Below are 26,721 nucleotides of genomic sequence, written 5' to 3' on the forward strand. Positions count from 1 at the left end.
AGATTAAATATATCACCCGAGCCGTATTATTTTAATACTTAAAATTGTATGATTGTTTATTATTTATTTTTATTTATTATGCAGGTAGATATTTAAGTGATTTGCAAATTATTTCAATTTTGTATGTAACTATTTTAGAAACTTCCTTAGTTTGCTAGTATATATTGTAGTTTCTTGTCACATATGATTCTCTAATACAAGACCTCAGCAGTGTCTTAACTTGCATTAATGGAAATGTATTACAAAATGTCAAAACAAGGTATTTGAAAAGACAATTCTTTGAATTTCTTTCTCCTTTCCATTGCAATGTACATGCATTTCTAGACATGCTATACAAAGGATTTAAAAATGTGCATAATCAATAATTATAAATTACACGTATGTATAGGATATCGACCGAGTACGAGGTCTTTCTGTTTAGGAAAGACCTGGTCACGAATTTCATGTGACAGCGAGAGCGCGTAGCGCTCGAGGTGTTTCATGAAATTCGTGACCAGGTCTTTCCTAAACAGAAAGATCGATGTACGAGGCCGATATCCAACTTACACACCGTAAAACTATATTGGCTTGAGCAATGGCTGATTCGGAACATTTGATGTAATGCACAAATATTATTTTTATCACAACGCATATACAGGTAAGCTTTTAAACTTTTCAACGTTCTGCTTAAATACAATATATATTATATTTTGCATTTAACTTTGCTTTTCCCTATAATAATAATCAAAAAAGCTAAATGTGCAATTTGTCAATAATAAAGTGAATAGGTCTGTATTCGAAAGTATGTTGAAGTATGAATAATTATTTTGATAGAATTTCGTATCAGACAATGCAGATTCTAGGACATTTGTCCCCGGACAGTTGCCCCCCGGACGTTTGCCTTCTTTTTTGCTGTTGTGACTTGTCACTTGTCATCTCGTGTATAGATTTTTGTATGTCAATGGAAACATAATAGTTCATTTATTTATGGGTGCTATTTTGACTTTCACAAATTTGCACGAAATTTTGTGTATTTAAGCACAATGAAATTTCGACAATAGGCGATGAATTTTGGTAGCTATCAATTCAACAATAAAATATTTTAACATTTTTAAAACAGGGAAGAGGGGCAAATGTCCGTCCCTTCCAAAGATATGAGGGGCAAATAACCGCCACTGGAAAAAGGGGGCAAACTTCCGAGGGGGCAATTGTCCGAAGGGCAATGTCCAGATACCCAACAGACCACGAAAGACTTACATATGTATATTGTTGGCAAGTGTAATATACATGAACCGAAACTATATTTTGAATATCAGATTATAAAGTGTTCTAGAATAAAATATGATCGTTCATCATAAATTTTATACTAAATCACTTATAACTTAATTAACATTTTAAAATCGTAATAATTATGCTGTGATTACTGCTATATAGTTTCATAGATATGAACTTGAAACGTCCATTTTGTTATATTGTGAACTTAGTGATAGAAGAACCACTTAGATTACTATTTCTTTCAAAAATGACGCGATTAAATAAATGTTAAATTTGTCCTAACTTTATATGATATCCATTATTTTTATTCAAAGATTTGATATAGGGATGCAGGAATAATTGCTTAGTGCATTCAGTAAACATTATCTTGTTTAAAAGATGTATCTGGATTTTGTAAGACAGGAACATTATGACACTCATTTACATTTTATTTCAATTTTTAATTTTTGATTGCATTTCATGTTTGTTTTCTTTGTCTGCGCTTTGGCAGGTCATTTTTTTCACATGTATTTCATGACCGGGTCTTTCTGACTAGAACAGACCTGTGCACGTGCAAAAGATAGACCTCATAACAGACTTTCTTTTGTTTAAGCAGGTCTATCCAAATAATATAGACCTGTCACAAACAATAGAGGAGGTGTGTAATTACACATAATTCTTTGTGAGATGTTGCCTTAAGATTTTAAAATATACAGCAAATATTGATTACATTCACTTGACCCTCATCATGTTGAATGAGGAGATCAATTAAACAACATAATTATATACTGCTCAATTAAGTTGTCACATCATGTGATAAAACTCTGAAATAAATATTCATTATTGTCAAAGGGACTTCACTGAAGTTTTTTTTACATGATGGGACTTGAAATACGTATTTAAAATTTTGTATTAATTTGATGTACATGTAGGTGAGGACCATGAAACTGTCATTTGCTCAATCCATTTTTTTCCAGGAAATTAAAAAATTTTAAAATGAAATGCATTTGAACACATGTAACTCAAAATGGGCTAAGAATTGCACAAAAAAAAATATCATTTTTCACTTTTATTCTGAGAATCTTCTTTTTTAATCTTTTATAATTATGATTTTCCAATTTAGTGTCCTAATTGATCTATTTTAAATTTTGTATTTTTAGGTATTTGGATCTCAGGGTCAGCTCCTATAAACTTGATATGAATTTAAGGTGAAGCTTGATCCATGATCATTAAATAATCATTCTGTTAACAGTTATAATGCTCAAGGCTACATCTATAGTTGCAGCAATAATTCATCCAACATTTACTCCCACAAGGTTTAAATTTCATAAGATTGCCTAAATAAATGTTATCCGGAACTCGGAAAATGTAGGTATAAACAAGCTTCATGGTGCACTACCCGTCACAATACATTATAGTCAACCTGTTGTGTTTATTTTTGAAGCTGACGTAACTTGTACCTACAGATTAGCTGGGAAAAACCCAAATATTCTTAAAGGGTTTCCACTGAGGTTTAAAGGCCTAAAAACATAACATTTGAATTTCTTACATAAATGAGCTGGGGCACTTTAAACAGAAATATATGCAAAGATAGTTAAGAAATGTACTTTGAAATAAATTGAAAATCGTTTTTTTATGCACTTCCTAGCCCAATTTGAGTGAAAAGCATTTAAACGCTTTTCATTTTGGGTCATTTTTTTTATAATTTGAATAATTATTCTCAAATAGGAAATGCGCAAATAATCTAAAATTTTGCACCTAAACCTACATCAAATGGTACATTTATCTGGAAAAAATATTTTCCGTCCCATAATGGCATTATGTCAAAAAACCTCAGTGGAGTCCCTTTAATTTCAGAGTTTAAGTCTATTGAGTAGATCATAAATCACCATACATGTTACAATATATAGGGTGCAGAGGTGTTCATTGGGTCAAAGATGAAGTTAAATTACATTCTTATTTTATTGAATGATTGTGCTTTTTGATAAGCATGCTAAATTATTCGAGGGTCACTAGACCCAAGGTCAAGTCAACCAGGTGACCTTGAAATAAAAAGCTTTCTTTGACGTTTAACTGACATTCTTTACTAACTTCATTGGGCCTTCAACTTCATAGTACAATTTTGTTCTGTTGCAGAATTTTATGAATTGAACATGTATCAGAACCGAGCTTTGTTTAAACCCACACTCTGCTGGAGCTAAAAGAGATTTATCCTTGTCACCAGTATTGTGTCTGCACATCTGATGTGGCTTTGTACTGTTGGTGATTGACTTAAAATGTTCATCTTGAAATCCTTTCCGAAAACTAACATTTGAAAAGGCAAGAATCTAAATCTAAACTAAGTAAAAAGTACACAAGAACTTAAATAAATGAATAAAGATCATGATATAGCTAAGATTATAGAATATAGTACTGGATATAAACAAATTATACAAACCTGACATAAAGAAGCAGCCATTTCTGAAGGCCATTTTGTTTTAATTTGGTACCAATAAATCCAAAACGTGTTTTTTCCCCCACTTAAGCTAACTTTATATTGAAACTGTCTGAGTACAACTGTAACATACATGTGACAGGTGAGACAAATAATACTGACATACTAATACTTAGGTAACAAATTAGGTTATATGTAAAGTACATTCTGCTCCATACAGATCAAATAATTAGTCTCATTTAACATACAATGTATATCCCTGAAGTTATCATGTCTCAATTTTACAGTTTAATCCAGTTAAAATATTTCTGTATCTCTTTTGCATGGAAATCACTTTTAAATTCGGCATAGTTATTACATAAATTTGCATAATTGTATAACATTATTATCATCATAAATTAGTTTAAAAATTAATTAAGTATGGCAGCTAAATATAATCATGTGACTTTAATTTTAAGTGTCTGTCTTTGATAGGTAATTAATGTGAAGGCAAAATGAATACAAATTTTTGCTTTTGTCTACATAAATGAATTAGATCTTTTTTTAAAAAAAGTGCAGTAGTGTCATCATTTTGTTATTCTAAAGTTTTGTTATACAAGAATTATTTCAGAATATATCAAATAATTGATTTTTAAAATAGTTCTTGGATATATGAACAAAAAATAAAATAAATTATGGGTAGAATTCTATACATTATAATTATTTAAAATAGAAATTTCTTGAAAAAGAAAATTTATTTTGATGTCACATTAACATAACAGGAACAGTTGTGCTATCCTATTCACTGGAATGTCACCTTAGCAGTTTTGTTAAATGTCTTTGAGATCATAACAGATGGTCACTGTCAAGAATTATGAATATCATGGCCTCGTTATTTAATGTTAGCATTTTATTCACAATTTCATTATAAAATTATGCTAAAAAAGAAGGTTAGTTGTTTGTATAAACACTTTAGTTACAACAGGACATAGACGGGCTAAAAAACTTTCCTTGGCCTATTGTTGACAATATATCTGACAAAAAGCTGTCATATTTGACAGTCTCGACAAGTCACATGTAACTGATTGGCACGTGTATAATGTATTTATGATGGTGTATAGTAGAGTTATATCATCATAGCTGATTCAGACATTTACTTTATGTAAAACTTTAGTGATTTTGTACTCTTATAGTAACCAGCTTATTCTTTGATGTACAATAAGGTTCAAATTAAAGGTCAAATTCTTTCCCTGTATTGATTTATAGAATATATATTTTAAATAAGGTCTTTTTTAAAAGGGACATTTTGTACATAAATGAATATATCTGACAAGAGTTGCATGTTTTATCATATTAACCTATGAATTATCTTTCTCTTTGTTTATCAATTTTTATAATCTAATTATAATTTATTAATAATATTAATTATCATGATTTTTTTTCAGTTGTTTTATATTTAGAACATTTAGCTTGTCATCATGAAATACAAATACAAATTACTAAAAGGTTATTTTCATTTAAATCATCACATAATATCAAGGGAATCTAAGGATATAAGGAAACTGTATACTTTAGGGTTAGTTTAGAGTTTTCATTTATTATTTAATTTTACCCATGAAATATGGTGCTATATCAGTCAAATATATTTCATATTTTTCAAAGATAAATATGAAATATAAATATGAAAGTGGGCGGAGTCAAAACTCATATTTATTTTAACGGACTTCTTTCGACATTCTGTTTGAAAAATCTGAAAATACAAACAATTTTTTGTTGAATTTTGTTTTGAAAACTATCTAGAATGACAGAAAATGGTCTAACTAAGAAAATAAATCCGAACGCCAATATCTTTAATTCAGTCATTAACGCTGTACAGACGTTTAAAGAGTTGTTTATGTGACGTCACAATGTAGCGCTAAATATCGCGCGCAAAACAAGACAATAATTATATTACTGCGCGCTGTACAATTGCAGTTGCGTAGCAAGCAGGGAGATTCGTAACATTTTTGTTTTGATAATGAAATTAAATAAAAAGGTTATTTTTTCGTTTTTTCGTGAAATATGGTATATATTTTCACTCAACATGATAAAATGCCACATATTTTCACTCGCCGTCCCGGCTCGTGAAAATATATGGCATTTTATCATGTTTCGTGAAAATATATTCCATATTTCACTCAAACGAAAAAATATCCTCTTAATATTTGTTTGTGCTATGGTTACCGCATGTAGCTAGCAATATCTCCAAATAGTCATTACTGTGCTTTGACATAGGAGTATACAAAGTTTTCTGGCATTTACTGTAAATTTTATATTATTTTCAAAATCTGAAGAGAAAGTGATTGTTAAAAGTACTGATGTGCTCAGTTGTAGTATTTGTTAATTTCATCTAATTTTTGTTTAGTAAACTTTATATAACGTCATTATGACGTCATAACGTCACGACGTCATAAATTTCCTTAGCAACATCAGTATTGGAATAATCTAGGTACTTTGTTGATTGTGATCATATATTAAGGTGAAATATATTTATTTGGTGTTGGCATTAGCATTAGTCAGGTGTTGGATTTAACTTAACAGTTTTGTCAATTTAATGGGACATAACATTTGTTAGCAAAATGCTAATTGTTTTTAATAGTTACCTCCCCTGTCACTGACTGTAAATGAATTGTTTTTTGGCCAAGGTTACTGTCATTTAAAATTCTGTGATTTGATGAAGATAAAGAAAACTTTAAATGAAAAACATATATTATATGATTATGATATAAAATAATGTTGATTTTATTTATTTACATATGTTTTCTCCATATTTATTTACATAAATTTTCTCCATATTTATTTACGTAAGTTATGCCCTTTATATTACAGAGCGTGAGAAACGCCACTTTCCGTACTTACAGAATCAGCCAACTTCACCTACATATAAGCCAAGAGGACGTAGATATTTACCACATGGATATGGCATGTATGATGAGTGGAAGCCTCATCCCCAGGGGATTCAACCTGAATATACAGAGTAAGTTATTATTTATTACCCCTCATCCCCAGGGGATTCAACCTGAATATACAGAGTAAGTTTTTATTTAACCCCTCATCCCCAGGGGATTCAACCTGAATATACAGAGTAAGTTTTTATTTAACCCCTCATCCCCAGGGGATTCAACCTGAATATACAGAGTAAGTTTTTATTTAACCCCTCATCCCCAGGGGATTCAACCTGAATATACAGAGTAAGTTTTTATTTAACCCTCATCCCCAGGGGATTCAACCTGAATATACAGAGTAAGTTTTTATTTAACCCCTCATCCCCAGGGGATTCAACCTGAATATACAGAGTAAGTTTTTATTTAACCCCTCATCCCCAGGGGATTCAACCTAATATACAGAGTAAGTTTTTATTTAACCCCTCATCCCCAGGGGATTCAACCTGAATATACAGAGTAAGTTATATATTAACTCTCATCCCCAGGGGATTCAACCTGAATATACAGAGTAAGTTATTATTTAACCCCTCATCCCCAGGGGATTCAACCTGAATATACAGAGTAAGTTATTATTTAACCTCTCATCCCCAGGGGATTCAACCTGAATATACAGAGTAAGTTATTATTTAACCCCTCATCCCCAGGGAATTCAACCTGAATATACTGTTCAGAGTAAGTTTTTATTTAACCCCTCATCCCCAGGGAATTCAACCTGAATATTCAGTTTAACCTCTACCTCCCAAATGTAAATAATATGTGAAATTGAATTGTTCTGATTTGAGATTTAAATGTCCATTAATCATACTGTAATGAAGAAAGCAGCAATAAAGATGGATCTTGAAAATGATACAGCGACCATTATGGGGACGGAGGTAGCACTGAACTTAACAACATCAGGCCATTACTGCATTCTAATAGATAAAACAGTGAAAGTTCCAGTGGAAAAGGTGTATGCAATTGTCCTTGACAATTTGAACACACAAGAGAGGCGCAAAACTCTTGTGAAACTGCACCTACAATTTGCTCATCCTCCAAAGAAAAGATTGGCGTCATGACTTTTGAAGTACCCTGGAATAGGGAAAGCAGAGTATGAAGCAGATCTTGACCAGATTGTAAACGGATGTGAACTTTGTAAACTTTATGCCAAGACTCCTTCAAGGCCAGTGATAGGTATGCCAATGGCATCCAGGTTCAACGAAAAGGTTGCAATGGACCTAAAACAATGGAATGGGCGCTGGATATTACACATCATAGACATGTGGTCAAGATACACTTTGTCCGCTTTTGTAGACAGAAAGAAGCCATGTAATATCATAGATGCTTTAATGAAAGAATGGGTTGGGCGATTTGGAGTGATGGGATTTTTGTTGACAGACAACGGAGGGGAGCTCAATTCGGATGAGGTAAGGGAAATTACTTCCATACTAAACATTCAGCTATGTACAACTGCAGCTGACAGTCCATTTCAAAATGGATTGTGTGAAAGAGTGCATGCAATTACTGATATGATGCTGACCAAGGTCCATGCAGATTATGAAAAGGTAAATTTGCAGACACTTCTATCATGGGCAAATATGGTGGGGAATTCTTTGCAAATGTGGAATGGTTACAGCAGCTATCAACTTGTCTTTGGCCAGAACCTCAACATTCCAAACATCATGAGCGAAAATTTGCCAGCTTTACAAGGAACGACTAGCAGTGAAGCTTTTGCAAAGCATTTAAATGTTCTGCATGCAACTCGAAGGGCTTTTATACAGTCTGAAGCTGATGAAAGAGTAAGAAGAGCACTCAGAAATAAGGTAAGAGCTTCAGAGCAAGTGTTTGAACATGGAGACCGTGTTTTTTATAAGAGAGAGGGTCGAGAATGCTGGCTTGGACCAGGCAAGGTAGTTTTTCAAGATGGGAAAATAGTGTTTGTGCGACACAGAGCAGGTTTTGTGCGTGTATCTCCAAATAGACTACAAAAAGTTAACAATTTGTGGGATAGAGAAGACCATGATCAAAGTTCAGATGCAGACGGAGGGGCCAAGGTTCAGCAAGAATTGACAAACACAGATGATCAACAAATGATTTCTTAAGAACTACCTGCAAGAAGTTCTGATTATAATTTACAAACAAGGCTAGAAGAGATACCAATTGTCGGGTCTGACAGAGATAGACAGACACAAGATAGAAAGTTCCTGAAACCCAATGATAATATTCAGTATAAAACACAAGACACTGATGTTTGGATCCATGCAAAAGTTCTTGGAAGGGCAGGAAAGGCAACAGGGAAGAACAAACACTGGTATAATGTTATGGAAGACATCAGTAAAGAGAAGAAGAGTATCAATCTGGATCAAGTCGACTGGGAACTGTTGAATGACAATGTGAACCTAGTGTTGGAGAACTGTAAAGTTAACAATAATGTCTCAGAGGCAAAACTTTCCGAATTACAGAAATTGAAAGAATTCGGTACATGCGTAGAAGTCAAAGATTGTGGCCAAAATACATTATCAACAAGGTGGGTCATAACAAAAAATGAACAGACAAAAGCCTGTCTTGTTGTAAGAGGCTTTGAAGAAGAATTCCAAATGAAAAGTGACAGTCCAACAGTGGGAAAAGGAACTATGAGAATGTTTTTTGCTTTTGCATCTATTAACAATTGGATTGTCAAGTCCACTGACATTAAGTCTGCATTTTTACAAGGTCAAGAGATAAAGAGGGATGTGTACATTTAAAGCCCCCAAAGGAGTGTGAAAAGGCTGAAGGAGTTGTCTGGAAGTTATGTCATGTGCAAGACAGTTTTATCTCAGTGTAAAGGAAGAATTGCTGAGACTTGGATGTCAAATGTCTAAAAATGGATCCTGTAATGTTCTTTTTGCATACAAATGGACAGTTGAGCGGTGTAATATGTTGCCATGTTGATGATTTTCTACATGCTGGAAATGAATGCCTTGAGAGAATTATTATGAGTCTGCGGAAAAGATTTGTAGCTGGAAAATTAGAGGAAGGCAATTTTGATTATATTGGAATCAGAGTCATGCAACAGTCCAGTGAAATTTTGCTAGACCAATCCCGGTATGTAGGAAATATAAATACTGTATAAGTACTTATTTTGGCGGGGGTTTATATTTGGCTATATTGGCGGTCAGGGTCAGTAGCGCCAATTCAAACACCGCCAATTTAAAGCACCGCCATTTTAGATCATCGCCATTATTCTTTGAAAGGTAGACAACTCATGGTAAAATAGCTTTGGTTTGTCCGAGTAATCTCCCTTGATTATTTGTAATAAAAAAATAAACATTACAAGTAAGCTGAAAAGAATTTGTTTATTTTTAAGTCTTGGTACGAAACTCATTTAATTATATATCTATATACTGTTTTTATTACGAAGATGATCACACGACGAGAAACAAATCTAAATGTCATTTATTATCGAATTTAAGTAAACTAGTATTTGTTTTGTTTTCACTGTTATGTTTCATAATTTGAAATAAAACTAATGATAACTGTAATTATATAGCAATCAGTTGTGGTGACCGTGAACAATTTTTCACGCTTTAAAGACTGCAGGATAATAGGGCATACCTTTCTCTTCCATGGTCCAGTTACCACACGGTACCATATTTACACCTGTCTGATCCCAGTTAATTATAAGAATTAGCACGATGTAAAGATAAAGGTGACCAAGCATAGGTATACCGTATGCAGTAAAATAAACGAGGACAGTCAACTACTGCGTGACCGGTGTTATTTTTATTTATTTTTTTTATTCTTTATTTGTAATCGCCAATACATGACCCCATATTTATGCCAACAAGTGTTTTAATTTGGCGGTCTAAAAGCGTTTGCGCCAATTTATGACCCCGCCAATTCAAAACACTTTAAAAAACGCCAACATTTGACACTGCAGATATAATGCGCTATACAGTACACATAATTTAGATACCTAGAGGGTGCAACAGAAAGAAGACATTCTTACAGATGAAGAACAATCCACCTATAGACAAATTATTGGCCAGATCAACTGGGCTGTACAAGGAAGTAGACCAGACATGGCTTTTGAACTCATTGACCTGAGTACCTAGCTAAATCAGGCAACTGTAGGTGATTTGTGCAGGGCAGTCAAAACAGTCAACAGATTGAAAGATGTGAGATCTATGATTACATTTCCCAGACTTAGCAAAAATGTCAGTGACTGGAGGATTGTGGTATTTACAGATGCTTCTCTGTGTAACATCAGCAGCGGGACTGGAAGTACTGCCGCTTTTGTTGTGTGGTTAGCCGACAGTCAGGGAAAATGTTGCCCACTTGCATGGCATACTAACAAGATCAAACGGGTCGTTCGCTCAACAATTGCTGCTGAGGCGCTAAGTCTACAAGATGGTCTTGAATGTGGCTATTACTATAGACAGATGCTAGAGGATATTATGAAGCTTCAAAATAACACCATACCAATAATTGCTTATGTTGACAACAAAAGTGTCATTGATGCTATACATTCCACCAAGTTAGTTGATGACAAGCGCCTGCGGGTTGACATAGCCGCCACCAATGAATTTTTGTCCAGGAATGAAGTAAAGGATGTACGATGGTGTCCGGGTAAATACCACCTAGTAGACTGCATAACCAAACGAGGAGCTTCTGGTTACAATCTGCTGGAAGTATTTCATGGAGGGCAATTTTCAGAAGAGTTTACATAGACTGTAATCATATTAATTTAATTATACCCCCGCACAACAAAGTTGTAAGGGGGGTATACTGGAATCAGCTTGTCCGTCCGGCTGTCCGTCCGTCCGGCCGTCCGTCCGTCGGTTTTTTCTTGTCCGCCCAATAACTTAAGATTCCTTTGACCCTTAGTCTTCATATTTGGCATGGAGGTTAGTCATGATTAGTAGATGACCCCTATTGATTTTGAGGTCACTGGGTCAAAGGTCAAGGTCAAAGGGGCCTTGACTTCAAAAAGCTTGTCCATCAAATCACTTAAAATTCCTTTGACCCACAGTCTGTATATTTGGCATGGTGGTTAGTCATGATTAATATATGACCCCTATTGATTTTGAGGTCACTGGGTCAAAGGTCAAGGTCACAAGGGCCTTGAATTCAAAAAGCCTGTCCGCCTAATAACTTCAATTTCCTTTGACCAACAGTTTTCATATTTGATATTTAAATTAGTCATGATAAGTTGATGATCTCTATTGATTTTGAGGTCATTGGGTCAAAGGTCAAGGTCACAGGGGCCTTGACTTGAAAAAGCTTGTTCCCCCCAATAACTTAAGATTCCTTTGACCCACAGTCTTCATATTTGGCATGGAGATTAATCATGATTAGTAGATGACCCCTATTGATTTTGAGGTCACCAGGTCAAAGGTCAAGGTCACAGGGGCCTTGACTTCAAAAAGGTTGTCTGCCCAATAACTTAAGATTCCTTTGACCCACAGTTTTCATATTTGGCATGGAAATTAGTCATGATAAGTTGATGATCTCTATTGATTTTGAGGTCATTGGGTCAAAGGTCAAGGTCACAGGGGCCTTGACTTGAAAAAGCTTGTCCCCCCAATAACTTAAGATTCCTTTGACCCACAGTTTTCATATATTTGACATGGAGGTTAGTCATGATTAGTAGATGACCCCTATTGATTTTGAGGTCACCAGGTCAAAGGTCAAGGTCACAGGGACTTTGACTTCAAAAAGTTTATCTGCCCAATAACTTTAGATTCCTTTGACCCACAGTCTTCATATTTGGCATGGATGTTGATCATGATTAGTAGATGACCCCTTTTGATTTTGAGGTCACTGGATCAAAGGTCAAGGTCATGGGGACTTTGACTTCAAAAAGTTTGTCCACCCATTAACTTAAGATTCCTTTGACCCACAGTCTTCATATTTGGCATGGATGTTGATCATGACTATAAGGTGAACCCTATTGATTTTGAGGTCACTGGGTCAAAGGTCAAGGTCACAGGGACCTTGACAAAAAAAAGAAGCTTTTCTTCTCAATTGCTAAAGAATGTCCTGTCCGCAATGTATTGATTTTGACATTTTCACATTTGAAGCATGTAGAATACATAACTTAGCAATGCTCTGGCTTAGTAACCTCAGATTTGGCAGGGAGGTTGTCCTTGAGCTCTAAATGGCCACTGTTGATTCTGACAAAGTGGTATGCGGGGGTATTCACGCCATGATAGTGGCAGTTCTAGTTTCTGTAATCATATTAATTTATTTTATTAACTTCAACTCAAAAAGAAAAGAAAATATAATGAATGTTAATTGTATGTTCTACAACTCTTGTTTAAGGTAGAACATGGGTAATGGGCACCATAAAGAACTGTGAAATTGACAACATAGGACAGTTATTATTATTTTTTTTTTTTTTTTGAACCACGTTTAAGGCCTGTTTATTTAAGAAAAAATAATACAATACAAGAATACAAACCATGATAACTTTAGTATTTTCATTGATATGTAGATAATTAAAAATAAATTTATTTTGTTATGTTTTTAGTTAGAATATATAAGACATTTTAAAAAGTTAAGAGGTTCATTCATTTATACAATTATACAAGAAAAGGGGCAAAAGGTTGAAAAGTAAATAAAAAGTAAAAAGTAAATAAACTGCTTTAGTAGCATTTTTTCTGCATGTACATAGGACAGTTATATGTCTGTATGCAAAATTTAAATAAAATTTACCGTGTGGTTTATGAGTTATGGATATATTTTTGCCATTAGAAGGGCTTATTTTCAGAAATGAGGAAACTCTAAATAATCTGTAATATCATCATTATAAAAAAATGTTTTTTTATTGCCCATTGTTAAGAAACAAAAAATAACATTCAGGTAACAAATTACACAAGCAAAATGTTTGTTTCTAAACAAAATGTTCTAAATATGTATAAAAATGTTACCCTACCCCACCCACTTTAAACACTAATTTTACCATTTCCCTATCTAAAATGCCTTATTCAAAATATTCCTAAAATTTACCATAATGAGGGGCTGTTTTCAAAGTTTGCCTAAATTTTCTTAAAGGTATATTGGTTGATCATGCGAAATATTAAATACTTTTACCGTGTAGTTTTTATTAGCTCACCAGTCTGTCACAAAGTGACAGGGTGAGCTTTTGTGATCGCTTTTCGTCCGTCGTCCGTCCGGCGTCCGTCCGTCCGTAAACTTTTACTTTAAATGACATCTCCTCATAAACCACCAAGCCAATTTCATCCAAACTTCACAGGAAAGTTCCTTTGGTGGTCACCTTTAAAAATTGTTCAAAGAATTTAATTCCATGCAGAACTCTGGTTGCCATGGCAACCGAAAGAAAAAACTTTAAATATCTTCTTTTAAAAAACCCTAAGAGCTAGAGCTTAGATATTTGGCATGAAACATCTTCTAATAAGTGTCTACAAAGTTTGTTCAAATAAAAGCCCTAGGGTCAAAATTGGCCCCGCCCCAGGGGGTCTTTGATTTTCCCTATATGCATATAGTAAAAACTTAAAAAATCTTCTTTTAAAGAACCCAAAGAGCTAGAGCTAAGATATTTAGCATGAAACATGTTCTAATAAGTGTCTACCAAGTTTGTTCAAAAAAAGCCCTAGGGTCAAAATTGGCCCCGCCCCAGGGGGTCTTTGATTTTCCCTATATGCATATAGTAAAAACTTAAAAAATCTTCTTTTAAAGAGCCCAAAGAGCTAGAGCTAAGAAATTTAGCATGAAACATGTTCTAATGAGTGTCTACCAAGTTTGTTCAAATAAAAGCCCTTGGGTCAAAATTGGCCCCGCCCCAGGGGGTCTTTGATTTTCCCTATATGCATATAGTAAAAACTTAAAAAATCTTCTTTTAAAGAACTCAAAGAGCTAGAGCTAAGATATTTAGCATGAAACATGTTCTAATGGGTGTCTACCAAGTTTGTTCAAATAAAAGCCCTGGGGTCAAAATTGGCCCCGCCCCGGGGGTCATTGATTTTCCTTATATGTGTATAGCAAAAACTAAAAAAAATCTTCTTTGAAAAAACCCAAATAGCTGGAGTTTAGATATTAAGCATGAAACATCTTCTAGTGAGTGTCTACAAAGTTTGTTCAAATAAAAGCCCTGGGGTCAAAATTGGCCTGTCCCGGGTGTCATTGATTTTCCTTATAATTATGTGTATAGTAAAAACTTAAAAATCTTCTTTGAAAAACCCAAATAGCTAGAGTTTAGATATTAAGCATGAAACATCTTCTAGTAAGTGTCTACAAAGTTTGTTCAAATAAAAGCCCTGGGGTCACAACTGGCCCGGCCCCAGGGGTGTCATTGTTTTTAACTATATGTGTATAGTAAAAACTTAAAAAATCTTCTTTTAAAAAACCCAATGAGCTAGCGCTTAAATGTTTAGCATGAAACATCTTCTTATGGGTGTCTACCAAGTTTGTTCAAATAAAAGCCCTTGGATTAAAATTGGCCCTGCCGGGTAGGGTAGAGAGGGGGAGGGGTAGATCGTTGTTTTTCATTATATGTGTGTAGTGAAAACTTAACATCACAAAACATCTTCTAATAGGTGTCTTCCAAGCCCTGAGGGTTTAAACTGGCCCCGTTCCGGGTGCCTTTATACAGGTGAGCGACCTCAGGGCCATCATGGCCCTCTTGTTTGATTAAACTTTGAAAATGTCTGGTATCATATTTACTATAAATTTTGGCATTATTTAGCAAATAATTATATAATTTAAATCAATCCCTTTTTTCTTTCATAAGGGATCAGAGAGATACATAAATAATGTTAAAAAGAAAAAAAAGAAAGAAAAAAAAGTTGCCTCTTCTGGGGTTTGAACCCACGCCCCTTAATTTCAATGTAGTTTGCAAGCAATTCTAGCCTATTTGAATACTCTTCAAAGTGGAGGTAATGCATTATCCATGGTCTACCTTAAGTTAGAATACTCTTCTTTTAGAAACAACTTTAAGTGACGTCATGACGTCATGTTCTTGCTTAGCGACGTCATGAGTATTATGTTCTGTTAAATGATTATTGTGCAGTCATAATATAGAGAATAATAGGTTGGTGCCGTGGATGGAGAAAGTTTATCTGGCGAGGCGGAGGAATTTATTGGGTGAGCCGAAGGCTGTCACCGTTTTTTTTAAAGAATTTTATTAGGCAAAGTACCTTTAATAACACTATCGGAAATGTTTCTATATAAATAAAGAAGGCCCGAAGCGTGCATTATTCTACAACAATGCACTGGCCGTTCTTATTATCTCCCTGTGTATTTTCACATTGAGGGCGCCATTTTGTTTGAAAAATGTGAGAAATAAAAACAATTTTTTGTCGAATTTTGTTGTGAAAACTATCTAGAATGAAAGAAAATGGTCTAACTAAGAAAATGAATTCGAACACCAATGTCTTTTATTCAGTCGTTAACGGTGTACAGACGTTTAAAGTATTGTTTACGTGACGTCACAATGTAGCGCCAAAGAGCACGTGCAAAACAATCAAATCAAGTACGCTATTTTAATGTCGCAAACGAGTTAAGTTTTACATTTATTTCACTTTTAATAATTTTTATTTTGCTTGAAAAATTATAGAGTGAAATAGAATAAACAAACAAAGTTTTATCGTTTCCAAAATTCGTTATTCTACACACAGAAGATTAAACGACAGTTTTTTTTTCATACCACTGGAACGGCCTGTAAAGAACGTTTCTATTGGAAACTCTGAGGCGAAAACAAATTTAACCACAAAAAATAAAGTCCAACATTATAATAATAATTATATTTTTTCTTGAAAAGTAGTCCGGCAAACATGCATACCACGTGATCAAGTGCCGTAGATCAGTAAAAATATACGGCACCTTGTTATCGGGCCGAAATTGATACAAGTGACAGAATAAAAAGTGTAAACTATGCAATGGTGTTGGCGCATTATATCTGGTGTAGGTGTTAACAAATCTCGTACTGTTTTTTTTTGTAATTAAATGAAGATTCTTTTGCTTTCTTTGGTTATTATGTATTTGACAATGTTAAGTTTTTTTCTAGGAATGGACCAGACTGGAAATCACGATTGAAGTACATTCCCCACCCAGAGTCAAATAAGTATCCTGCCATGGAAATCTTTGAAAATAATTGGAAAGCAATGAGGCCCTTCCCATGTAAGTATAAAATTAATCCCCCATATATTGGTTACTACATATTGTTATTTGCATACTTATTTAGTAAGTCATTATTTTCTTCATAATTTTATTTGCATACAATTTTAGAGTCAATATTTTCCTTTTATATCATTTTTTACATTATTATTTTAAATTACTGCATGTTTTTTGAAGTATTTATATACAATTCATTTTCAGCTTTTAGCCTTTGGTACTTACAACCTCATATCATGTCATCATGAAATTTTCTTATTTCTTTCATGCATAAACATTATTTATTAAAAAACAAAAATGTTTTGGTTTTATTCTATATTTAAAGGATATTTGTTATAGAAATTATCAAACCTTACATTTTTTTTTTGTCATAGTGAGAAAATGCATATTTATGCATCTTGTATTACTGACAGGAAGTGGCCTTTCAAGGTATAAAATGGTGGCCAGGGGCTCACTGTAGAATAATTAGATAATACAATACTGACTAGTGTTCACATGATTGTGTTTTATATGTTTTAATGTTTGAAAATAATAACTGTTTAAAAAAAAGAAAAAAGGTTTTGGCAATAATTTTTGTGGAAAAAGGTGTTTTTACATAATTTTAATTTTTTGACAATGAAAAGAAAACTCACTTATACATGTATAATAAACTTCAAATTCTTTCAATATATGCAAATTCAGCATGGCATCATATTTAGGACAAATTACCTTTATAGGGAAAGCATTGGATTAGTAACCCAAGGGTCACTGGTTTGAACCTCGGGCAAGGCAGTTTCTCACTGAAAACTGATCTTTATGGTTTTATGGTCATTATTTTCTGGTGGCTGATTCAAAAATCTTTTGGGATTTGTGCTCAGTCATTTGTGGAGAAATTGGTCATTTCTGAGGAGTTATCCAGAAAGCTGTTGGGACGGATGAGCCGCAGAATTTGTGTTAAATCAGCATAAAAACCAATAAAGAGGGGGAATTGGGAGATTGAGACCATATTCCAAACAAATTACAGTCATACAATTTTTTTCTTTCCTTCTCATCAGTCTGAGTATTTCTCATTTTCTTTATACATCATTTTCTTTATACATCATTTTCTTAATTCATGAAATAAAAGGTGGACCATCAAGGATGTACCAGGTTCTAAGTGGTATGTTCTTTATGTTTTATGCCACTCTTTGAATTCAGCTTTAAATATGCTTATAAAAGGTATTATTTATGTAAAAAAATATTTAAATACCATCAGAAATTTTTTAATTTTTTTAGTTGAGATATGTGTTTTTGTTAAGAGTCTGAGTAAGGAATATCTGGAAAAGCTAAATAGGAAAGAATATCTGTTGAAAATATTTCATTTCATGATTTATAGTAAATTCTTAAAGAAATAAAATTAGTCCTAGGTCTGTATAGAGGGCTTAATTCTATATATGATTATGAAACTGAATTTTCTAGTGTTTGTGCATTATTGCTGGAAAATATACAAAATATTTGGTCTTGTTCAAAGATTGGCATTTACAAAATGTGCTTGGTAAATGTTTTCATTGAATCATTTTTATATGTCTGAAAGTAAGTTTGGTAGTAATATTCATGGCATTGTGCTTGTACGTCTTTCTGTTCATCTGTCCTTGAGTCACATCAATGTCTGCTCAATTACTTAATATTTTGATAACAATTTAGTTTGCTGTCATCATAATTAAAATTTTCCTGGCCAGTAGATGAAACCTAATGATTTTGAGGTCAAAGGTCAAGGATGCAGTGACACTCATAAAAAGTGCTTTTCCTCTCAACAACTTTGGAATGAATAGCCTAGCTTTTGTGAAAAATAAGTACAGTAAGTAGAAGTAATCTATTGATTTTTCGGTAATTTGGTCAAAGGTCAAGGTCACACAAGTGTAGTTGATAGCCTTGTCTGCTCTATAACTTGAGAAGAAATAAGCTTAGGTTTGTAAAATTTGGTCTGGACATTGTCAATGGGCAGTAGGTCAATGACCACTATTGATTTTGAGGTAATGACCTCAGTCACAGGTTATAATCACATTTAGTTAATAATATTCTATGTCACTCACTAACATGAAAATAAATAAGCCTAGGTTTGTGTGAAACTTGGTAGGGACATAGCCCATGGCAAATTGATGGGCCCTTTTATTTTGACAATATAAAGTCTATTGTCAAGGTCACAATGGTACTTTAGTAAAATCCTTTACTGATCAATAACTTGTTATGGTTGATTTCTTTTATTTTTCAATGGAGTCTAAACACATTTTACTTTATACATTTTTCTGCATCGTACATCAGGCCTATAAATTACTCTTGTTGTTAGTCCTAAATTTTTGGTTTTACTTAATATAATACATTACAGGAACTTTTATAGTGTGCATACTATGGTTTTAACACTGTGTAATAATTTAATGTCTTTAATTAATTAATGTCATTTGGTGTTGTTTTTGTTCTTTTGGCAAATTTATTTAATGTGACTTGTATTTGTTTAACCAAAGTTTGTTTACGGGGTAAAGAAATTATTAACATAATTTATAAGTTAATTAAATACTGTCTTTTCTTGTAGTCTTTTTTTGGGGGCACAAGATAATAGGCTCCAATTCCAATGGCATGAAGTATGCTTTAACCAAATTGTAAGGTCAAGGACAAACCAAAGTTACATAAAATCTTAATTTTATTCTCAAAGGTTGACATTCTCTAATTTTTAAAATTCAAAAGTATATTTTCACTTTATATTATCACTGTCCAATGTCCATAACTCCTCCATGGATTTTAACAGAATTATGGCCCTTTTTAAACTTTGAAAATTCTACATTATCCAGGCTCTTGTTTTCCTATCAAGAACTGAGAATAGTCAAACATGCTGTCCTATCAATAGCTCTTGTTAAATTGCTTCAATTTTAGTTATCAACAGTATATACTTCAGTCATTCTGACATTAGATGTGTATCATCATCACTGACATGTGGGATGGAACTATTGTGACATGTTTGTGCCATTCCATGAAATGAGGGACATGGTCCCCAAGTAAAATAATGCTTGTGCCCTAAAGACAAGATATTAAAATGATGAAAAATAAATAACTCATCTGCTGACTGTAGTTCATCAAACTATCCATTAATTGTTTTCTGTCTAAAAGTCGTGTAGATTCTAAATCCTGCAATATTCATTATCAATAATTGATATAATAGATAGATTTACTCATTGTTTTGAAATCTGAAAATGTATTTCTATCCACAGGTATATGTTTAGGTTAGTAAAAACAAAACAAAGTGGTCAGCTGTTGACTGAACTATATATTTATGTCTCCCCCACCTCGGGGGGAGACATATTGTTTTTGCCCTGTCCGTCCGTCAGTCCGTCCGTCAGTCCGTCCGTCCGTCAGTCCGTCCGTCCGTCCGTCCATTCTTCGTTTCCGGACGATAACTAGAGTTCCTTTTGACCTACAGCTCTCAAACTTCATAGGATGAATGGTCTTATTGAGCAGATGATCCCTATTGTTTTTGGGGTCAGTAGTTCAAAGGTCAAGGTCACAGTGACCGTTGGTCAATTTCTCGTTTCCGGATGATAACTAGAGTTCCTTTTGACCTACAGCCCTCAAACTTCATAGGATGATTGGTCTTATAGAGCTGATGATCCCTATTGTTTTTGGGGTCAGTAGGTCAAAGGTCAAGGTAACACTGACCGTTGGTCAATTTCTCGTTTCCGGATGATAACTAGAGTTCCTTTAGACCTACAGACCTCAAACTTCATAGGATGATTGGTCTTATTGAGCAGATGATCCCTATTGTTTTTGGGGTCAGTAGGTCAAAGGTCAAGGTAACACTGACCGTTGGTCAATTTCTCGTTTCCGGATGATAACTAGAGTTCCTTTAGACCTACAGACCTCAAACTTCATAGGATGATTGGTCTTATTGAGCAGATGATCCCTATTGTTTTTGGGGTCAGTAGTTCAAAGGTCAAGGTCACAGTGACCGTTGGTCAATTTCTCGTTTCCGGATGATAACTAGAGTTCCTTTTGACCTACAGCCCTCAAACTTCATAGGATGATTGGTCTTATAGAGCAGATGATCCCTATTGTTTTTGGGGTCAGTAGGTCAAAGGTCAAGGTCACAGTGACCGTTGGTCAATTTCTCATTTCCGGATGATAACTAGAGTTCCTTTTGACCTACAACCCTCAAACTTCATAGGATGATTGGTCTTATTAATCAAATGATCCCTATTGTTTTAATGGTCAGTAGGTCAAAGGTCAAGGTCACAGCGACCGTTGGTTAATTTCTCCTTTCCGGATGATAACTAGAGTTCCTTTAGACCTACAACCCTCAAACTTCATAGGATGATTGGTCTTATTGAGCAGATGATCCCTCTTGTTTATGGGGTCAGTAGGTCAAAGGTTAAGGTCACAGTGACCATTGGTCATTTTCTCATTTCCGGATGATAACTAGAGTTCTTATCAGTGAGGACATTTAACTATTATTGATATATCAGTGATATATCAGTTGTCTGGTTTTATATACTCTGTTCTTTTATCTCCATTTCCATTCCTGTTTCCATTCACAGTTATTCTCAGCAGTGGGGGAGACATGCGCTTTTTTACAAAAGCATCCTCTAGTTAAAAATTAAATTTTTATATTTGGTTCCTTTCCATAATATGAAGTAGAATGAATTATATAGTGAAGTTTTTATTCAGTCATTTGCTGATTGCTACAAAAAAGAGAGAGGCTCAGCCATAGATGCATGCCAATAAAACTCCTCAGTAGTTGAAAGAATAGTTTATATCTGAGAAAAAACATTTCAGACAATGATGCTATGTCCAGTATGTAAATTTATCGAAGAAATGAAAATATTGAACAACAGTAGTATTATTCAATTTGAATTAAAGGTTTTTTCAGTTTCCTTCAATGTATTTATAGTCATATTTGTATTAACCCTTACCCCGCTAGAATGAAAAGTGATTGATTTTGATACACTAAGTATAGTTGAAGCAGTAGAAAAATATCGTTTTTCTCCAGTTCTTACATTTTTCATTCATGCTCAAATAAAAATTGGTGTGAACAGATGAATTAGACAGTTTAATGTGAATTTCAGTTGATATTAGCATTTAATCATTTAAGCACCCTGTCTGATATATACCGGAATACGTTATTTTAGTGTGGTGCACCAACACTTTTTTAGTCTCACTTAAAGTGATTATTCTTTACATCATGCACATCCGTGTAGTCTAGCCAACCTCTATATTGTTGGCTGAACAGCCTCAAATTTTCATCTTGATATCCCCAAAATTGATAATAGACATTCTTTAAATATAACTAAATAATTTCATATAAGAAATTCAGTAGCTTGAAAGGGAGCTGTTTGCATTGTTCATGTTGTTTTTTAAAAGAAGCCAGGTAATTTTGAACAATTTGTGTCGTTTATTAAAAGTGATGTAATAAGAACTTATCAATTGGTTTATTAAAAGGTAGATAAGTAGAAATGTTCATGTTAATTCTTAAAGTGTGCGTGTGTGGATGGGGGGAGGGGTGTGTGAAAAGAGTGATAATTATAATTTTGATTATATCTATTAAAAGGAATTTAAATTGATTAAATATGCTCCTGTTAATTGTAACTTAAAAAGCATTTAGTTCAGCCTTTATATAATAATCTTTTAATGCTTAAAATAGATTCTCTTAATTGTATTTTACATTTTACACCTTTTGTAAATTTAGTGCAGTCACGTTGAATGCAAGTTATTGAGAGTGATTGTATTTACAAAGTGAAAACTCTATGTATAGGAGGATATAATAATACGTAATTATCACTACATGAATACTATATACTATCATGAAAAAAATATATATTAGGTTTTTTTGTATAGCTGACAGCATTTTGTAATCTGATATGTTAGAATGTCAAATAAAGATAAGACGTATTGTCTCAAAGGTTGGTTAATTTAAACAAGGTCTTTTTGTCTGACTAGTTGGAGACCACGGGGTCAGTTTAAGATACCATTGTCAGACTATTGTAAGACTTTATTTGTCAGGTATTCAAACCTGTCGGAATCAGTGTACAAGTTTTATTTGTATACTAGGTATGCATGAATTAGAATAGACCTGAAGTTTGAAATATTTTAGAAAACTTTGTTTATACAGACTTTGCATGCATAATTTAGTTGAAATACAGCATTTATAATAGCAGGAAAATATATCTGTTTATTTATTGTGTTGGTGTGTATGTAGTCAAAACCATATATTAACATTAGTGATAAATGAAAGGAATAAGTAGATAAATAGCTATACAATATCTTATAGCTATATAAAATCTATCAGAAAATATTCATGTGCAATCAAATAATTACATTTTTGTATTACAGAAGATTTAATATTAAGGAATATAATTTGTATAGTGTGCTTTATACTATAGGCTGCTGCAAAACTTTGTGATGATATAAATGAAGTGATCTTTGATATGGATTTTGAGGAAAATGTTAAAAAAAATTGAAGAAAAAACTTATTCCTTTTATTTTGAAAAATGTGATTTTGTTGTCAATAACAGCAAAATAAAAATGGACATTATTTTGGACAGGCTTTTTATAAAAAAGAAAAAAAAATTATGGAAAATCTGTTTAAAATGATAATTTATATACACAGTTTTACTTACTAAAGTAATTTGTCAGTGCTCTATTCTCAACATTAAGGGATTTTTAAAATTGATTTTGAAACTTTTCATAGTCAAACATGCATGTTGTTTTGGCCTTAACTAAAATTATGTTGAGTTGATTTATATTATATCTTTCTTGATACTAGAAATTTTCAGCCATGGTAAAATATCTATGTGAAATCTATATAACTTGTGGTAATAATTTTTTTATGAGCTTCACATTACAACATATTTTGTACATTGCTTTACACTAAACAAACACTTTCCTCAATTCATATATTAGAGGGTTAATGCACCTTTTTTCTCAGTGAATTAATATTTGCAGAAGCAGAAGTAAGCCTGAGCCCACAGGGCAAAGGATTTAGTAATTTGGAGGGCTTCTGCACATGTAATTACACAAAAAAGTTGCATTAACATTCTTGCAGTCTTGCATAAAAAAATACATCAAAGCAGTAATTCTGCTTTTTGTAATCTGTATCTCACCCTGAGTCATGCTATATTAAAAAAAACAACAGCAATGGCACAATTGGTAGAGAGAATCTATCCAATATTGCATGTTTTCTTTTCTGTATACCCACATGCACAGTTTTTATGCAAGAATAAAAATTAATGCACAACCATGCTTCATCATCTTATATTTTCATAACTATAATTTATTCATTTTAATATTTTATCACATTATAGCACCTTTATGATCTTAATAATTGTAAGCAACATCAATTAAAGAAGTTTAAATCTAAAAATTGAAATATTGCAAAACAATAATTTATTGACTTGTATTACTAGATACCTATATGAAGACAGAAAGGGAGTGGTTATTGGACCCCGGCTTGTCAAACAGAGGTATGAAGTGCAGTTTTAACGGTGAGCACATGGCTACACGGACATCTCAAGATGAGATAACTCACACAATGTTGTTTGGTAGAGGAAGAACAGGTAAATATAGCGATCTTCAGTATTTTTATACTACTGTAACATAAAATTAAATAAATCATATTATATAGGTTTTACAGGCATTTTTATTTTATTTACCTTAAATACTTTTGATGACAGACATAAAGACAATTGGTCAGTTTTCTCTCAATACTGATTGAGAATTTATCATGTGGGGTTAGCAGAAATGTTAAACTTATGTGGTTTAAATAATAGTACATTATAATGAATAATAGTATATATCACTAAGGGTAAAATGATTTAGTAAAGAAAGGGTTTGCCTCTCAACCACGGGATAATAGGATTGAGCCTTATCAGGGTCACAACCAAGTTGTCTTATATGACACAAGAATAATGGATTCAGGAAGCAGACTCATATATTGCTCAAATTTGATATGCTCAAGGTTTTATCTTTATTAAACTAAAATGCACAATATGTCATGTAAAAACTGAAATAGCATGGTGACAGACTTTATGGATTATTAACTGACTATACTTTTATAGACCCATATGTCTTTAACTGCTACAGCTAGTGATGACGTGAGAGTTAATATTTAATTAATTAATTGATTATTTTATTCAATTAAGTTAATTGGATAGACAAGAGGAATGGTATTGGGGAAAGTTCTCCTGGAGATAAACCTTATAAAACACCAGAGTATTCAAACAAATTTCACAAACTTGGATCATCATTGCCCGTCATAGACTTTGGGTAAGTGTTTCACAAATGTCAAAATTTTGAAAAAAAATTTACGGTTTGCATTTATCTAAAATTTATATCCATTTGTAATGCGTACAAATATTTTTTACTTAAGATGTTAGGTTATTTATGGTTATATTTAATAATAGTTTTATAGTTTTACAGAATTTTATAAATTGTAGTGTTATGGTGAGCGGTGGCTTAGTGGTAAAGGTGTTTCCCTCTCAAGCGGGGATCATAGGTTTGAGCCCCTACTGGGGTCACAACCATGTTTTTCCTCATATTACACCAGTACTGGTTACAATGATTAGATCCACTGTAAACAAATTTAAAAATGATTCAAATTAGCTTCAACCTTTATCATAATTCCAGCCTAAATACAAATAAATAGATTTTCATAATTTTTTATAAGATTAATTATATTTGAATGGTTCCTAAGGTGATGTTTTTGCTGGTTAACTTTTTACCAAGACATTGTGATTTTTTTTTTTATGAATTAAAACTGTTTATTGAAGTTTTATATATTAAGAATGTAAGATTTTAACATAAAAATGTTTGTAGTCCTTTAGTAAAATTCTTAATAAATAATGCTATTAGGCTAGGTAACCTACAAAGGTTTTTATTGACCTATTGTCCACAAATATTAATGTACGGACATTTTCGTACAGTTCTGTAAATTGTTTATTTCTTTGGCTAAAATAACCTAGTTCTGTCATTATCAAACAATTATATGTCATAAAATTAATGCTTTAATTGTTCAAAAACATTTTAATAAATGGAAAGACATTTTATTATATGCAATGCTTCATTAGGTTTGAAAAATAAATACAATACCTTTGCTTTATGCTAGCTATTTATCAGATGTAAAATTATTCAAAACAAACCCAAATTCCAGTTTTGTAGTACATAATATATAGTTAGAGAATAGGACTTTTTCAGATAAAATTTGTGAAATTTTTAAAACAAGGAATGTTTAACTAATTTGGTAAAAAAATGTCAGGGAATGAGTGGTTTAAAGTTAAAAATACAAGAATGTTATATAGATGTTCAAGGTAGATTATGTCTTTATATTTTTTAAAAATATTCTATGTTTAGAGTGAAAAATATCAAATATACCTCATTAAGATAACAGATTGTGGTTAGGTCAGTTGATAAAATTAATGTAGCTATCTTTAATAGTAAATGATTGTATGTGATGTAAGTATTTCATAATTTACGTTTTCATTTGTGAATACTTGAGGCTATAGGTTGAAAAGTGGCTAGGATGTCTGCCGTTCAAACCGGGGATCATGGGTTCGAGCCCTACAGTTGTCATCATCACATTTTCTTTTATGAAACTAGTACTCGTTATTAATCCAGGAAGTGAACTTGAAAGTAGTTAAAGCGCCTATGGATTTTGTCACAATATGTTTAAAATGAATTATGTAAAAGTTATAAATGTTAATTAATGTAAATGTATATTACAATAGAAATTACATAACCGCTAGTTTAACAGAAGCATTCTTTTAAAGTTTGAATTCATTAAAGAATTTTTTTTTTATCTGATTTTAATTATTAAAGATGACTAAACAATAACCAAGATGACTGTAAGTATTTTATATCAAACATGTTACTCAAGTTTTAGAATTATTTATTTTTACCTGTGAAAAATGTTGAAAGTTATGTATTCACATTTTGTACAGTTTGTATATTTTGCATGATGTGTAGTTGAAATTTGAAGAAATGTATACAGTTTTAGTTTATTTCATT

At 32.8% G+C, this 26,721-nt stretch overlaps 2 protein-coding genes across 11 annotated transcripts in view; one reads left to right on the forward strand and one right to left on the reverse strand.

The window, feature by feature from the left end:
* The window catches only part of LOC132754700 (acetyl-CoA carboxylase-like), a 78,119-nt gene extending 74,400 nt beyond the window's left edge, over window positions 1-3,719 (reverse strand). For all 4 annotated transcript variants that reach the window (XM_060745366.1, XM_060745365.1, XM_060745373.1 and 1 more), the window contains exon 1: window positions 3,671-3,719. In XM_060745366.1, coding sequence (XP_060601349.1) covers window positions 3,671-3,704 — 34 coding nt within the window. In that variant the 5' untranslated portion in view covers window positions 3,705-3,719. The remainder of the gene's footprint in view (window positions 1-3,670) is intronic.
* Window positions 1-26,721, forward strand: part of LOC132754703 (spermatogenesis-associated serine-rich protein 1-like) — a 46,082-nt gene that overhangs the window by 13,660 nt on the left and 5,701 nt on the right. For 6 of the 7 annotated variants that reach the window (XM_060745376.1, XM_060745375.1, XM_060745379.1 and 3 more), the window contains exons 2-6: window positions 6,515-6,662; window positions 16,613-16,725; window positions 17,825-17,857; window positions 24,126-24,275; window positions 24,861-24,984. In XM_060745376.1, coding sequence (XP_060601359.1) covers window positions 6,515-6,662; window positions 16,613-16,725; window positions 17,825-17,857; window positions 24,126-24,275; window positions 24,861-24,984 — 568 coding nt within the window. The remainder of the gene's footprint in view (window positions 1-6,514; window positions 6,663-16,612; window positions 16,726-17,824; window positions 17,858-24,125; window positions 24,276-24,860; window positions 24,985-26,721) is intronic. The other variant, XM_060745377.1, reaches the window with a different exon arrangement.

The sequence above is a fragment of the Ruditapes philippinarum genome, unplaced genomic scaffold (genome assembly GCF_026571515.1).
Source record: "Ruditapes philippinarum isolate M1 unplaced genomic scaffold, ASM2657151v2 ctg804_1_1_1_1, whole genome shotgun sequence".
Lineage (NCBI taxonomy): Eukaryota > Metazoa > Mollusca > Bivalvia > Venerida > Veneridae > Ruditapes > Ruditapes philippinarum.